The sequence below is a fragment of the Anomalospiza imberbis genome, chromosome 25, assembly GCF_031753505.1.
Source record: "Anomalospiza imberbis isolate Cuckoo-Finch-1a 21T00152 chromosome 25, ASM3175350v1, whole genome shotgun sequence".
In the NCBI taxonomy this organism is placed as follows: Eukaryota; Metazoa; Chordata; class Aves; order Passeriformes; family Viduidae; genus Anomalospiza; species Anomalospiza imberbis.
In genome coordinates this window covers 2,582,263-2,598,586 of record NC_089705.1, presented here as the reverse complement: position 1 = coordinate 2,598,586, position 16,324 = coordinate 2,582,263, and the positions used below count along the sequence as shown (strand labels likewise).

General features: G+C 42.6%; 1 protein-coding gene and 1 long non-coding RNA gene across 7 annotated transcripts in view; one reads left to right on the top strand and one right to left on the bottom strand.

Annotated features, from left to right (window-relative positions):
- The window catches only part of EYA3 (EYA transcriptional coactivator and phosphatase 3), a 40,473-nt gene that overhangs the window by 6,745 nt on the left and 17,404 nt on the right, over nucleotides 1–16,324 (top strand). For 3 of the 6 annotated variants that reach the window (XM_068172702.1, XM_068172701.1, XM_068172705.1), the window contains 5 exons: nucleotides 5,831–5,925; nucleotides 7,822–7,865; nucleotides 9,899–9,978; nucleotides 12,515–12,581; nucleotides 13,363–13,505. In XM_068172702.1, the coding sequence (XP_068028803.1) occupies nucleotides 5,893–5,925; nucleotides 7,822–7,865; nucleotides 9,899–9,978; nucleotides 12,515–12,581; nucleotides 13,363–13,505 (367 nt within the window). In that variant the 5' untranslated portion in view covers nucleotides 5,831–5,892. Of the gene's footprint in view, nucleotides 1–4,896; nucleotides 5,127–5,830; nucleotides 5,926–7,821; nucleotides 7,866–9,898; nucleotides 9,979–12,063; nucleotides 12,088–12,514; nucleotides 12,582–13,362; nucleotides 13,506–16,324 lie in introns of those variants that run through there. The other 3 variants (XM_068172703.1, XM_068172706.1, XM_068172707.1) reach the window with 3 other exon arrangements.
- LOC137462411 (uncharacterized) lies at nucleotides 1,921–3,847 on the bottom strand. The gene is made up of 2 exons (XR_010993688.1): nucleotides 3,230–3,847; nucleotides 1,921–2,525 (listed from the first exon to the last, which is right to left on the bottom strand). It is a non-coding gene; the product is annotated as an uncharacterized lncRNA (long non-coding RNA).

Here is a 16,324-nt window from a genome sequence, read left to right as displayed (position 1 = left end):
TTGTTTTGGCTGCATGCTCTGATGCTGTGTGTGTAATGCAGCAGCATGGGGCACACTGTCATGAGGTACCCCAGCAGAAAATATGGGAACACTATACTATTCTGCTGCCTAATTCATGTATTTTTGTTGCTGTTCATTGTAAGGTGGTGGTCCTTGAATAACTAAGGTGTGAAAATAACTGCATAGGTGACTTGTACAAAAAACTTGTACAAAACATTACGGCCATTGCTGTAAAAGACAATAAAAATGTTTCTATAAATACATACTGCACCACTTAGACAAGTCTCTGGGGCCAAATAGGATCCAGTCAAGGGCACTGAAGGAGCTGGCAGATGTGCTCACTGAGCAACTTTCCATCGTTTCCCAGCCTTCCTGGCTAACCAGGAAGGTCCCACTTGACTGGATGCTTGCAAATGTAATGCCCATCTCTAGGAGGGTCAGAATATGGATCTGGGCACTACAGCCTGCCCTCAGTGGAGTGGAAGGCTGCAGAACAGACCATCTCCCATGCCATCATGTGGCACATACAGGACAATCAGGGGTCAGTCCCAGCCAGCATGTGTTTAGGAGAGGCAGATCCTGCCTGGCCAGCCTGATCTCCTTCTACAAGGTGACTTGCATCGTGGATAAGGGAAAGGCTGTGGATGTGTCTACCTGAACCTCAGTAAACCCTTTGACTCCATTTCTCCTGGAGAAACTGGCTGCTCAGGGCTTGGACAGGTGTACTCTCTGCTGGGTTTAAAACTTCTGTATGGCTGGGCCCAGAGAGTGAAGGGGAATGGAACTACATCCCTGTGGGGCTGGGCACTGGTGGAGTTCCCCAGGGTTCAGGACTGGGACCAGTCCTGCTTAATATCTTTATGAATGTTCTGGGCAAGGGAATGGAGTGCATCCTAAGCACAAGAATTCCATGGAACACTCCGGGCTGGGAGGAAAGTGGCTGGAAGGGAGCCCATCAGGAAAGGACCTGGGGTGCTGGTTGGCAGCTGCTGAACATGAACCAGCATGTGTGTAGGTGGCCAAAAATGCCAAGGGCATCCTGGCCTGTGTGAAAAATGGTGTGTCAAGCAGGAATAGGGAAGTGATTGTCCCCCTCTTGGGTTCAGTTTTGTGCCTCTCACTACAATACAGATAGTGAAGGGCTGGAGCATGTCCAGGGAAGGGAACAGAGCTAGGGAAGGGGCTAAAGCGCAAGTCTGATGAGGAGAAGCTGGTGTGGCTCAGCCTGGAGGAGACTTGGGAGGATCTTCTTGCTCTCCACAACTCCCTGACAGGAGGATGGAGCCAGATGAGCTCAGGCTCTACTCCCAGAGGACAAGGGACAGAACAAGAGAAAATGGCCTCAAGCTGTGCCAGGGAAGGTTTAGATTGGATTTTTGGGAAAATTTCTTCCCTGAAAGGGCTGTCCAGCCCTGGCACAGGCTGCCCAGGGCAGAGGTGGAGTCACCATCCCTTGAGGAATTTAAAAGACAAGGCACTTGGGACATGGGTTAGTGGTGGCCTTGGCAGTGCTGGCTGTTGGTTGGACCTAATGATCTTGGAGGTCTTTTCCAAAGTAAATGATCCTATGATTTTATTCCAACTCTGTTTAATAGATGTAATTTCATTACCACAGTCAAAACTTTGTTCTTAGGAAATACTGACTGTTTTAAAGTAATACAAAACCACAGTCAATTAGCTTTTTTTTCTAATCAGTATAATTACTGCTTGTTGGTTTTATCACAGTATCCTGACTTCAGTTATTTACAGCTTGGGAGAGTTCTTTATTGCATGAAACTTTATATTCAAAGCCACGGCAGATGGACTTGAAAAGCACAATCTGAAAGTAAACAGCAGTCTATCCAGATGCTGCTCATAGCAGACAGCTTTCAGAAATTCTGTCCAGAGTATCTAGTTTAAGAAAGTCTGACCAAGCTGGGCTTTGTATTTTAGGATTTTTAAAACAGGATTTAGTGCAAGAAACTGGAGATCACTTGCCAGGACTTCTAATGGTGAATTATTAGCATCAAGATGTGCAGAGCAGAAGGCAGCTGCTGAGAGTGATTCTGCAGCCCATAGCCCATACCTCTGCTCTGATGCTCCCTGGTTTGAAGTTTATATAATGTGGCTCCTTAAATTGAGCAAACAAAATAAAATGACACACAAACCCAATTCTTAATATTTTGCATTGTTGGTGTTCCGTGCAAGTTGGAATTAAACAGGAAGGTTATTCAAAACAGTTCTAGATCAAATAAAACCTGATATTTAATTCACATATTACAGAATAGTTTTCATCAGGTAATTGACAAAAATCATCCCATAAAGGAAAGAAGTGTGGTACTTTGCTGGTTTCCAGAGCAGAACAATGGTCCTCTTTTTTCTGAACGTTTCTTTCATTGCAGCAGCTCATTTAATGGCTTCTTGCACACTTGCTTCCATTTTGTACAGTTTTTCTCATTCACAAACCCAGTGGCCCACAGAAGCATTCTCACCTCCTGAATCTTTGATACCTCTACTGTTTTAGTCACTTAGGCTTTAAAACTGTTCTGTAGTAATGTGTAAAAAGATAATAGAGCTTAACTGAAGTGCAGTTAACTTGAGTTTTATACAAGTTAAAATCTAATTTTGAGATTTGATGTGCAAAAAAAGCCAAAACAACCAAAAACCAAAAAAATCCTCAAAAAAACCCAACAAAAGGTCAGCGTTGTGTATTTTCAGTTTTTAAACATCATCTTTGTTGCTGGTGAGCTGCTGGCTCAGTGTGTTCCTCTGAGGCAGCTCAGGCTGAGCAAGTGCAAGATGCTGGGTTTGATTTTTGGGATGGCCAAGCTCTGGGTGATTCAGACCTCTCATACTGGGGGAGGAGGTGTCCAACAGCACCTGGAGGGGCTCGGGGCCCTGGGGCAGGTACCCACCGGGGGCTGGCTGGCTGGAGAGGGCTGGTAGGGATATGAGTGGGGCAGGAGCAGCTGCTCCCTGGATCCTGCTGGTGGCTTCAGCCTTGGAGCTGACAGCAGCTTCACTCAGCCTCTCAGTGCAGGAGGAGAGACGCTGGGAGAGGTTCCTGCCATGCCATGATCCAAGGACTTTCTGTTCCCACCACAAGAAGACATGTGCCTGCAGTGCGTGAGAACATGGTGACTGGGTGGGTGATGCAGGTGAAAAGGCTATTAAAATGTTTATCACTGCCATGTCTCTGCTTCATCAAAGTGGAACATCAAGTAGATGATAAAATTATGGTTTCATTTACCATGGCTGTGGCTGAAAAGGGACATCCTGCTGCTCTGCTTGTGTGTTTTTCCTGACCCTCATCCTGCTGGCTCCCCTGGAACAGGGCTGTGCAGGGCCAGAGCTGATCTTCCTGACATCAGCTTAGCAGAAAGAATGTGCTTGGGTCTCTCTGGTTTTTCTTTTCTTTCTCTTTCTTTTCCCTTGGCACATCCTACATCCACACTGCTGTTCAACCTCACAAGCCTGTGGTGGCCAGGCTGGATGGAGCATCAGGCAGGCAGGAGTGGGGTGCAGGAGGTTGGGAGAGGCAGGAGCTCTCCCTTTTCCCATGCCACTGGAAGCTGCTGGCCTTGGCTGGGGGAGGATGCCCTCACCCCTTGCTCCCCGACGTGGAGCTCAGTGCCTCCATGTCACCCAGCTGCTTGGTCTGTGGAACCACAGCACCTCGAGTGTGAGATGTCCTCTGCCCCTGCTGCTGTTTCTGGAGGTACATGAAGCCACCCTAGGCCAAGTTCTCACTTGGAATTCTCACTTCCCTGGGAGAAGGCATGAAACCACCTGAGGTCAAGTTCTGCCTGCCATTAAGGCAGGCACTTTCTGTTCATTTGCTTGGGTTCAGTTGTCTGCTTCCAGGTGCTGCAAGTGCCCAGCTTATTTGGAAAGAGTGTTTTCTTCATGCATGTAAATATTCCAGTGGGATTCTGAGAATCTTTTTGTCTTTGTGATTATTTAAGTCCTACTGAAAACCAAAATTAAAGAAGTACTCACAGCTTTTAAGCGAAGCATGACACGGGAAGTTACTGCTGTATGGATCAGTGGAATGTAAAATATTTTTCCATACTGAAGAGTTCAGTTTGGGTTTCTTCTACGAAATTACACAGCAAAACAGTGTTGAATAACAAGGGAAGGACAAGGGACAGGACCTCTTGGTATGAATTTCAAATCTTCTTGCTCTTGGCCACTGTATTTTATACTCCTTTGTATAATCTCTGAGTGGCAGAGTTTCTCTTCAGTCCTAATTTTTCTGTTATTTCTACAAAAAATAAATAAGATTTATATTTAAAATAAAACTGATTGAAACTGGTGGAGGAACAACTGCAAAGGTGACAGTAGTGCTTTGTATTGTAGACTTGTTTGTTGTGAAAACTGTCATTTCCAGAGAACCTGAATTATGGAAAAGACTAATTTTGAATTCGGTTGACTTAGAGTTCAGGCAATAACAGTAAGTAGCTTTGATTAGGGGTGCAAAATCCTCAAGCCCTCAATGAAATGTTATCCTGGCACATACAATACACCCGGGCACTTAAGACCTGCCCTCAAATGAAGAAAAAACCTTTTGTGTTTTCGTGGTTAATATGAAATTATGCCAGGCTGCGTAGCATCCCTGTGGCTGGCACGTGGGAGCGGGCTGCGGGCGGGCTGCACGTGCTGCCCGGGTAAATAGGTCTGGCAGGAGCCAGGCAGGGGACAGGACCATGCTTTTCAGGAGGCCAGAAAGTTCTTGCTGTGAACTAGTTCAGTCACTTTGTGTGGGGATAATCCCATGGTTTGAAGGTGCCTGAATACTCCGGACAGGCTGGGTAAACAGAAGGTCCTAGAGGAAGGAGTGGTGTGTAAAATAGCCCTTTCGCATTTCTACAGACACTTGGAGTTAGACTTTTGTGGCTGTTGAGGCAGGAATAGGTTGTATCTCAGCACAGAAAGTTGCTGGATTTAACTTCTCCAACCCACTAAGTGTTTTTCAGCATTTCTTCTAATTTCTGCAATCCCCTGAAGTTGTGCTGTGTGGGCGTGTGGCAGAGGAGGCAGCTCAGGAAAAGCTGCTCCGAAGAGGTTGGGGTTGGTTTTAATAAAGTGGCTCCACAATGAGATGCAGAAAGAACAAAAACACAGATCATACTGCTCGTGCACATCAAGTGGGCAGAGGGGGAAGCCAGGAGGACACAGGCCTTTCTCTTTTGCCCGGCAAATTGCAAAAGTTAATCAGGTTGTGGAAATACAATGCAAAATTTCTTTTTCATGATTTTAAGCCACTGGAAGGCAGCAGCTTTTTGATGTAGTATATAAGATCTCTCTGCTAAATGCTTGCAAAATAAACATTCTTTTATAAAATTTCATCAAGCTTCTCTTTTTGAAAGGTGCAGTTGAAATAATGAACTTGCTCTGTGAATTTGGTGGGGAACAGCACTGTGTGTAAATGCATTTAGGTGAACAGTCTTGTCCTGATTTTTTTTTTTTTTTTGATTGTTATATAAATGTCCTAAATTAAAACAGGTTAGATTGAATCATGCTGTTTACTGACCTAGTAGACCAGACTTGATCATTTAAAGTGTCTTCAAAATCATGGTGCACGTGTCTGATTAGTGTGTTAGCTTCTGCAGTCAGCGTGGTCCCAGTAAATGATGTAGAAATGTACCATGTGCATGAAAAATCTGTGTCTTCAAAGCTTAAAGCTAAATCCCTTGTTTATGAAATCTTTCCATATATGAGTTTTGTATTTTATTTGGGAGATGGCCACACGAGTTTTATGGGACGAGTATGTAACAATTAATATTCTCTGATAGCCTACATGATAAGCCCCCAAAAAGTACATAAAGCCATGAACACCTTTTCTTAACAGGGCTTGAAGGCTGCTGAGGAACACACGATTTGAATCATTTAAGCATTAAAATAGTAATACCCATGGAAGAGCCACAAGACTTACCCGAGCAACCAGTAAGTACATGTAAAAAAGGCTGAAAATGAAAATCTAAAACAAATTAGTGATCTCACAATTTTGGTGTACAGTTATTTTAACTAATATTGGAAAAGAAAGCTTGTACTTAGTGTATTTATCCAGAGGACAAAAAGCTTTTTGTTGTTTGTAAAATGTGCTGTACATTTAATTTACTATAATTGTACAGGCAGTAGTGATAAAGGAATAGTTATATGTACTTGAACTTTATAATGTTTCTATGCAAAATTATTATTTGTTATGCTCAGAAAACCAGACTTATCTCAAGCCTGCTGCAGAGAAAATAAAATTCACAATTTTAGGGACAAATTCAGCATGCTGGATATTACAGTGTATAGTTTTTAATTCTTCTTATGCTTAAGATCTTGAAAAGATCCTGTGATTCATTGTTTCCGCAAGTAAAAGGCATTTTTAAATGACTGATGTAACAGTACCTTGGGGTAGGGAAGCATGTCTGAAGGTTAAAGTTGCTACATGTATGTGAAATATTTGCAATAGTGTTTGCATTATCAATAACTGATATTAACACAGCACGGAGGTGTTTGGTAGAGAATTAGCAGTACAGTATGAGATTAATTAAATTGTGTATATAAAACATAATAGCATAGGAACTAAGCAGAAATGTTTGTATTAACGTTCTTTTCCCAAAATAAACCTGGCACAAACTCAACAAAAAATTGCCAAGTTACAATGGGAGTGATCCTCGTAGTCTTGGAGACCTTGTCAAATGCACACAGAAACAGAATAATGTGCTTGAGGGCACTTTGGGTGTGTTGTAATTGAAAAGATTTTGATGCCTTTTTAATGTGAGAATTTATTATTCTTCAGTTAAACTAGTTAGAAAATACATTGTAATGTCATTTATGCAATTTTATGACTTAGGAACAAAATCAAATTAAATGGAAATGTAAAATTATTCAAAACCTGGCTTGCCACAAGCTGCAGATGATGGGCCTGAGTAAACTCCACAAAATGTGAAACTAAGCAGCAAAACCATATAGTTTGTACTACAGCTATTTGAGGAGTTTAAAAATTGCCTGTGCTAAAAAAGGAAATCTCTCTAAATACATCCTAATATAAGGAAAACTGTCTCTGTTCTTTAGAACTTGACAGATATGGTACAACTAATTTTCAGTGGTGTGTCCTTTAAGCAGATTCTGCTGTAATATTCAGCTAAAGATTTTCTTGGGAATTTCTTTTAAGTACGTGATAGCAGTCAGTCATTCTCCGACAGAGTATGAGACTAGATGGATCCTCATGAATGAGTGAGGTAGTAATGGCACGTTCTTGCAGGAGAAACTCACCTTGGCATCCTTCTGAGAGTTTCACAGTAATGTTTGTAGCCTGCAGAAACCAAATTTGTGTTCAAGCCAGTGCTGTCTGTGGTGTAATACCCTGTACAGGAACAGGATCCAGCTGGCACCTACAAAATGAGAAAAAGTTCTGTGATGATTATAGTCAGGAGTCAAAACTGCTGACTTATTATAGAAAAAAGCATTCATGTTCCTGTCTTTATGCAATATTAAAATAGAGGGGAAAAAGAACAAAGTTTGTGGCTGTAGTGCTGAATCTGTGCAGAATAAGATTTTCTTAAAATTTATGACTGTTTTATTTAATTTCCACAAAATTGTCTTTACCAGCCATTTTTGTGGCTGTATATCTCAGCACCTGTTCCTAATGTAACTAACATGACAATTCTGCTGTACAAGATCCAGTGTTAGCCCTTGTTTTCTAATGAGGAAAAGGCTTGAGATAAGGTTTTGAGATGAAGAGCCCATGGTGAGTTCTGGAGTGCAGGACAAGACTGTGTATTTTGCCACCACTGTGAACCCTCCAGCTTGTGTTAGTTGTAGCTCTGAACATTTTTGTATTTGCAGGTGAAAAAAGCCAAGATGCAGGAATCCAGAGAACAGAGCCTGAGGTACAGGATTTAAAATTTTATTTTAGTGTGGAACAATTCTTTATGGTCTTTTACAGTTATAAAGCTTTCATTTTTGAAATTTTCCTCTTAATTTATATTTACAGAGCTATGGAAAATATAGATGTATTTGGATTTGATATAATTTTGATTAAGTTCCCAATAAAAAATAATTAACTAGCCCTATGGTATAAAGCTTTTGTAAAAGTGGCCACAAAGAGTCTTAATGGCATCAGCACACCCATCTTTCACAGAATGAGATGAAATAACATGCATTTAATTTGGTGAGACTCAGGATATTTTAATAATATCTGTACTACTATTTTTAGTGAAACTCTGTGGATAACTGCTTTGAGAATTGAAACTATTGAATTGTAGCCTCTCCTATTTAAAGCTGTTGTGTGATAATATTTTCAGCCTCAGTAGATGCTTTTTGATGGGTATTGTGTTTAGGAATTAACTCTTATTATTACTACTTATAATGAGAATAGCTATATTAGGATTTATTCTGCTTCTCTGAGTAGCAGCAAATACCATGAGGGAAAATTTCTTTTTGGAGTCTCTGCCATTCCAATAAGAGCAAGGAGGAAACACCATTTCTGCAGGAGTGGACGTGGTATATTCTCAAAATCTGAATTTTGATCTAATCACATAAGCTCCCTTTCTGGCCCATCTGAGGTCAGAGAAATCACATCCTAGGGAGGGCTTTTTCCCTCTCTTGGGTAGAGAGGGCAGCGTGGGCAGGTCTGAACATGTTGGGGGGCTCTTCCTTCTCCCTCTGTGTCACCCTGCTTCTACACAACCACGCCTTCCCTGCGGGCACAGGGAGCTCAAGATTGGAGTGTAAACATCCTTATATTTTAAAATTGTAGACATCCACTATTTAAAAACAGAAGAGAGGGGAGGGATAAAGTTGCATTTCTAACTTGATTAAATATTCTGTTTAAATATTCTAGCTCTGCTTTGATAAAGCTGTGCATGATTTTAAGTTTGACCAATGAATTAGTTTAAAAGAATTTATTGGACCTATTTCTCCCTTTCCCTTGCACTGCAGGAGGTGGAGGAGGGAGAAAAAATCAGTTTAGTTGAGCCCAGGAAGCAGGGATGGGTGGGGGAAGGTGTTGCAAGATTTGGGTTTATTTCTCATACAGCCTCCTGCTCCCTTTGTAGTTCAGCTCAGGCACCTTTAGGCTCTTCCTGAGAGTTTAATTTGCTCATCCAACACAGAACTGTGCAGTTGTTTTTTGTTGGGATGCTGAATGAAGTTGGGTCGTGGAGGGAGGCAGAGAGCACCATGCTTTGTGCACATCTGAGCTACAAGGGGAGAAGTCCCCCCTCAGCAGCAATAAACAGTTCCTTTGGCTCCTTCACCTTGAGAAACTGCAGTTTCAGAATGTCAGAACAGCACACAGATGGCTCAAAACCTCATGAAAAGCTGTGTTGCAGAACTAGCAATAATAAAACTAGAGCCTGGAAGGCAGTAATTGAGGAAAAAAGAGTTTCTTTAAGAAATGACCTGTACTTCCTACTCTGTACATGAGCAAAGCAACATCGACATGGAACTGAAACGATGTGAGACAAATCCAAAATCATCCAGTAACCTGCAAATATTTAGGTACAGAAGTGACCCCCAGTTCAAGTTTGTTTCAACACTGGTCTTCAGGGACAAATCCAGCAGTGAGGCAATGCCCATGGGCAGGGGAGCCTGTGACAGCAGGGTCACACACCGCTGCTGGCAGCAGCTCCTTGGCTGCTGCAGCCTGGGGGGATGGAATGGAGATGCCAAGAGGTGTTTCTCACAGAAGCCACCCCTGCAGTCCCCCCTCTGCCAAACCCTGGCCACTCAAACCTCACACAGTTTGATGTCTAATTCCAGTTGCAGATCTCTCTCAGAATCTCTTCATGAAATAGCAAAGAGCACAGGGCTAGGTTTTGTGAAGAGTTAGTTTGCCTTGGTCAGAAAGGGGGTTATGATGCCCAAGGATGTTAATTTAAGAGTTCATCATGCTAATACTGAACCTTTGTTGTCCTGGCAGTCATGTGAGCAGCACAGAAGTCAGCGATCAGAAAAGTGAATCTTCAAACCTTGGTTCAAACCTTCCCATGTCCAGTGAGAGTGAGTATCTCTGGAGTTCTCCCGTTGCCTTTCCTCATGTCTTTCCCTGGTACCATGCTTCATCAACCACCAGCTTTGTCTCCTCCTTGTAATCCTTAGCCTGCTCTCACTATCAGTTGTAAAGTGAACGTTTGCTGTAGTGTTTACAAAGTGTTAATGCCTGATGGTAAGGAAATACCTGTTCCTAACAAATATTTTTGTGTTGCTGCCCCTCACCTGGCTGTTGGGTGCTTCTGAGTATTGCTGTGTCTTATCTGCCTTAGACATGATTCTTCTTGAGAGTTGAGTCAATATCAATTGTAATACCTATAGTAAAGATGTTTTATAAATCATTATCTGGTTGGGTCCTTTGTAGCAATATGCCATACGCTTCATCTTAGACTCTGAGTTGTATTGAATGTCTGCAGAAAGCTCTTAGGAAATAAACAAAGAGGAAACAGGCAGGGAATACAACGATTGCATACTAAGTGAAAAGTGGAGTGTATCCTTTCTCTTGGAAAAAGAGGGCTAGAAGTTATTAGGAAAGTCAGATTGCTGTGTGGAATACCTTTGACTGCCAATACATATTTCAAAGTGTAAGTCAGCTCATCTTAGCTGAAAGTGTGTAAGGTGTAACTTTCCATTGTAATTGATTTGATCATTGCTATTTTAATCCATGTACTTTGGTGTTGCAGGAGTTATGAGAAATTTCATCCTGCAAAGCCTGCTGCCTAACTGGATAAACTATTTACAAATCCTAGAAACGGCATGTAGCGCTATTGTGGGATTTTTTTCTTTTTTATACACCATTGCCTAATTCTTTGTATGTGATTTTATAAATACGAATTCTAGAAATATCGTTACTGCATAACTATTCAGATGAATATTGACATTCTTAAAAAAACCCCTACAAATCCTAAACATGTGGGAACTGACAAGTGTTAGTGGAAAGCCTTTGGGTCCAAAAGTTCCCAGTTTGTGTTTCCTGTTGTATCCTTGTGCACACTATGAGTAAAGGCAAACACTGAGGAGCAGAGGATGGTGATTCATGGATCATTTGGGAGGTTCAGCACATGTGGTTGATGGTTTGTACTTCTCAGCTGCTTGTGTTCAGGTTACACAAAGAGAAGGTTATTGAGGTGGCAGAATGCACATTAGGGTTAGAGTTGCCTGTGACACTGCCTTGCTTTCCTCAGTGTAACTCAGGGGTATTTACTATGTGGTCATACAAGAGCAATAATGCAGATCCAGTGTGGAAAGCCCATCTTTTTGGAGCACATTATTGGCATTTGGATCAAATCCCAAGGCAGAGTATGCTGTTATCCATGACCCTGTGCCGTTTTGAGGGCTGTTAATTGAGTCACTCCAAAGGGAGAGGAAAAATGTGCTCTCTTGTAGTGGTAGTTTTTGGGGAGCAGGGCCCCATGGCCTGCACAAGGGATACACTGCTAGCCTGGATTACCTCCTGGGCAAGCCCTGTGTGTTTTGCTTTCAGAGAGGAATCAGGTGGCTGCACAGCAGTGCAGCTGTGTTTGCTGTGGGTTTGCCTATGGTGCTGGCAGAGCTGAGCTGATAAAGCCATGTGCTGTGCAGAGCCAGTCACAGCAGTTGTAGCTCCCAGCTGCCCTGTGCTGGTGGCGTGTGCCAGACAGGCTGCATGGGCCAAATTCTGTGCTGGGCTCCTGCCCATTGTTGCTTTCTCAGTCTGATGGGCAGCTGAGTATTTCATCAGCTGATGTGACTCCAAGGGGTGCTTCATGGCTCTTGGGTTAAGCCATAGGAGCCCAAGCCCCCATCTCCAGCCCAGTCTGGAGTGCTGTAACAGAGCTCTCTCACACAGGGTGTTCAGAGCCATGGGCTCTGCTGACTGAGAGCACTTGAAACATTTCCTCCCTGGCTTGCCAGCTGAGCCACTCTGTCTTACCAGCTTCAGAGTGCGATTGCTGTGGATTTATTGAAGCAGAAAAACGGAAACATCTGGTTAAATGTAACTACCAGATTACTTTAGAGGGATCTCTGAGCCTGGTGCACTGCAGCTGTGCTTCACTGGATGTGTGTGATTAAGTTCATTGAGCTGGAGCTGTTCCTTTTTGCAGGAAAGACTGTTTGCTGGAGCCATGCATGGATAGAGTATGTAGGGGAACAGGAAGGCTTGGCAGAACAGACATTTGGTCCCTGCTCCAGGACACAGAAAAGTTACACTTGGTGCAGATGAAGCCCCTTTGGCAAATATGCAGGGTTTTGGGGAGGAATGAAATCAAAGTTTTTTTATGACAGTTGCAAAAAATTATGGTACCAGCTGATAAAGAGAAAGAGCACTATTTCACAGAGATGAATAGTGTGACTGACTGATCTAGCTGCTGTGAGCTGGCAAAACATTTTTCTGCCGGTTTAACAGTGTGTTTTTGAGAATTTGCTTTAAAACAGATATTCAGGCACTAAAACTCTTTGTAAATACTGTGTGTTGACTAAAATGTACCATTAGTATTGATATTTGTCTTTATTTGTTGGGTTTTGAAAGCACCTCTATAATTACACAAACTATTTTTTTTTTCAGTTATGACATGCACTGATTATATCCCAAGGTCATCAAATGATTATACCTCACAAATGTATTCTGCAAAGTAAGTCAAGAAATTGTTACTGAGTTCTGTAACTCTTACTTCTCTCTGAATTAATCTTTTTGTATCTTGATGCATTTCTCTAGTGCAGTAAATCCCACTACTGGCAGCAGATACTCATTGCTGAGGACACTGAATTTAAAGAATTCACCCTTTGGCTTTAGTGACTGTTGTTCTATGTTCACAAAGATAAATGAAGCCCATCAAGTAATTAACATGATAGTCTTGGTGAATAATGCACATAATATTTGTCAAATAAACAAGTTGAACATAAATAAATGTAAGGGAAATAGAAGATTTTCTCATCATTCACTGTGTTTATGGATCTTTGTAGTTCTTCCTGTTGGAGCAGGATAGGCTTTAACCCCTGCTGCTTGTTTTTGTGTAGTTTCTGTGTGTGTCCCACTGGTTCTTACAGGTACTGCTAGATTACAGTAGCTTCAGGGTCTGGTGTGGTAAGGCATGATTAGTGAGACTGACTACTCATGCCTGTTGGAATGGGGAGTGTGTCCCTCCCAGCTCACCCTGCCCTGCCAGTCCTGGATGAGCACTGGGGCTCTGGCACTGTGGAGGAGGGAGTGTCCCTGCTGTCACCACAGGAAGCTGGCAGCATCTATAAACTCAAGAGCCTGCCTTGGGAAGCTCAAGGAGCTTATTGCACTAAGAGGACATGTCAGTCTGAGTAGTTTCTCCTGTCTGGAGCAATTATTTAATGTGTTAATAAGGCTGAAAGATGCATAATGTAAACAGTTCTTTCTGACTTTTGTTCTCTCTTTTCACCAAGGCCATATGCACATATCCTTTCTGTACCAGTGTCGGAAACAATGAGCCCTTACCCCGGTCAGCCTCAGTACCAAGCACTACAGCAGTCCCAGCCCTACACCATCTACCCCCAGACCACCCAGACCTACGGACTACCTCCTTTCGGTAAAAAGTGACTTTTCAAAGACTTCTCCCTGCCTGCAATCACTGTTTTATGTCTCATTGAAAAGCCAGTGTTAAGCTTAATCAGGTGTGTTGGAGAGAAGAGTTTGTAGGAGAGCACATGCATAGCTTAAATTGTAGATGGGCACTGATCTCTTGATGGGGCTTCAGCTTAAAAAATAAGATTTTTTACAAAGCTGTTACTTTGGATGTCCCCATGAGGTTTGCCATATGGTTCTTGGTTTGGGATCATAGTTGTGGTATAGCTGTGTTTGTGCAGTTTCCTTCTTAGTGAAATGACACAACACCCCATACTACAACTCCTTCCTCCTTCCTCCTTCCTCCTTCCTCCTTCCTCCTTTCTCCTTCCTCCTTCCTCCTTTCTCCTTTCTCCTTTCTCCTTCCTCCTTCCTCCTTCCTCCTTTCTCCTTCCTCCTTTCTCCTTTCTCCTTCCTCCTTTCTCCTTCCTCCTTTCTCCTTCCTCCTTTCTCCTTCCTCCTTTCTCCTTCCTCCTTCCTCCTTCCTTCTTCCTCTTTCCTCCTTTCTCCTTCTTCCTTTCTCCTTTCCTTGTTGTTTTCCATGATTAAGACATTTTTATTTCATCTTTCACCAAATGAGAGCTCATGCTAAAATATCTCCAAGTTTACTGGGCAAATAATTTGCTTCATTTGCTCTAATAACTGAGCCCTTTTGATAGCTATTCCAGACTTTGCAAATGCAGCTCCCAACAAATGGAAGGGAGTAGAGGCTGTTTTATCCCTTAGCATGCAACACTGATGAGAGGGGAGAGCATCACACCACTGTGCAGGGAACCTGGGGGAGCACCCTGGCTGCCTGTGGAAGTGGTGGAGTCACCACCCTTTGCAGAGGACATGGTTTAGTGGTGGACATGGTGGTGCTGGATTAATGGTTGGACTTGATGATCTTAAAGATCTTTTCCAGCTTTTACCATTCTGTGATTCTAAGTATATGTCTCAGGGGCTTGTGGTTGAACTGCACAAGTATATGCACTGAGCCTCTTGCAGATTTATCTGTAATGCTAAAATCTTAGTACCTTGATGGGTGTAAGGATGAATTTTTCTTTAGTGAAAGAATTAGATGTCTTTGAATAAAAACAGCTACATTTCTGGCTTTTGGTAGCTGCTGACAGAACATGGGCTTTTGTAAAGGTTACAAAACAATTGCTTTGTCATTATATATTTGAAAGATGTTGTAGGAAAGATAATAAATCCAGACTTGGCTTTGTTAAACATAAATTAAATTACTAATACTGTAATTACTAATGGTTGCTGGAACATACTCCTCCTCACTTGGTACCTGCACTTTGGTTTCAGTGCCTTGTTGCACTGGTTTTTGCTGTATCTGAACAGTGGCTGATGGTTTCCTTTGCTTCATTTATTTGGTGTTTCTTGATAGTGTTTTGTGCATGGTGCCCTGAGGCTGCTTGGTGTGCTGCTGTGTTTTAATGTGTCACATGTTGGTGTTTTTAAAGGCAAACATTTGTAAATATGTGGAGCGTTCCAGTGAAGTTGTTTAAAGCAGTGGTTTAGACTTCTATAATTTTGGAAGGAGGGAGGGAAGGTGTAGGGGTTTTGTTAGTGTATTGTGTGTGTGGTGTTTTGTTGGTTGCAGTAGTGGTGGTTGTATCTGGGGGGAGTGCTCATTTTTTTAAAGCCAAAGGTTCTGGGTTGCAGGGGTGCTCAGCTGCTTCAATATCACAGTCTGAATGTAACACTAGAAATTCTTCTGAAAATCTGGGAGATCTGCATTTTCTATTGACTTCAAAGGAGCTTTCATTTGTAAAATATCCAAAATGTCATCAGTTTCTGAAATGTCTGGTGTTGATTTTGAGGTCTTTTGTTAAACACCTGATTTTTTAGTGTGAAATCAAGTGTTAGGAAGATGTTAAAAGTCATTCTTTCCAGTAATGGAAATCATAGTGGAGTGGTACCTACTGAGTCATGCTGAGAAGATGGACCTTGCCCAGTTTGGTGGAGAGGTAGAAGGTAGAGGATTGAACATGCACACTGCAGAGGGAATTCTGGAAATTGTTTCTGCTCACAAAATCTCCAGTGAGCAGATGAGGGCCAACAACTTGGTTTTACCAGCAGCAGAGGGCTTGTTACAGAGGTTGGTGTGTCTTTCTACTGTGTATTTGTTTCTATGCCAGAAAGTAGGCACCATGGGTTATCTAACTGGAACAAACCAGCATGAAATTCAAGCAAGCTGACGAACACAAGCATAGTCTGGAGGCAGCTGAAGTCAGGATGCTCCTTTTAGAGAAGGGATGACCTCTGCTCTTTCTGATTTGTCAGCTCTCTTGGTGTTCAGTTCATTGTTCTGCACGGGATGGTCTGGAGAGATTTTATTAAAGAAGCATTAAAATAAGAGTAGTGACATCCAGGCTGCATATGTGTAGCTGTAAGCTGGTTTTCAAAGCACCATGGATGTGATGGCTTACATTAACTCAAGAAAAACCTACAAGTGATGGGATGTCCTGTGTGGGGCCTTTCCATGTATGTAGGTGTGTGCTGTGACATTCTGTGACGTACAGTGCTGCCACTGGACATGGAAGAGTCCTGTTCCCCCTCTCACAGCTTCTCCTCCATCATCCTTGAGGCTGTGCTAGCTTATAATGCTGCCTGAAGAATGAGAGGGGAAGGACATATGCCACCAGTCCAGGAGTGTGCCTGGCTCTGCAGAAAGTATAAAGGACATGCCTGTAACAGCAGGACAGTGGTGGAAGGCAGGGGCTGAAAGATGCCTTAGCACATGACGTGAATCACTCCTGCACTGGCACCCACCAGCACTGCCAACACCTC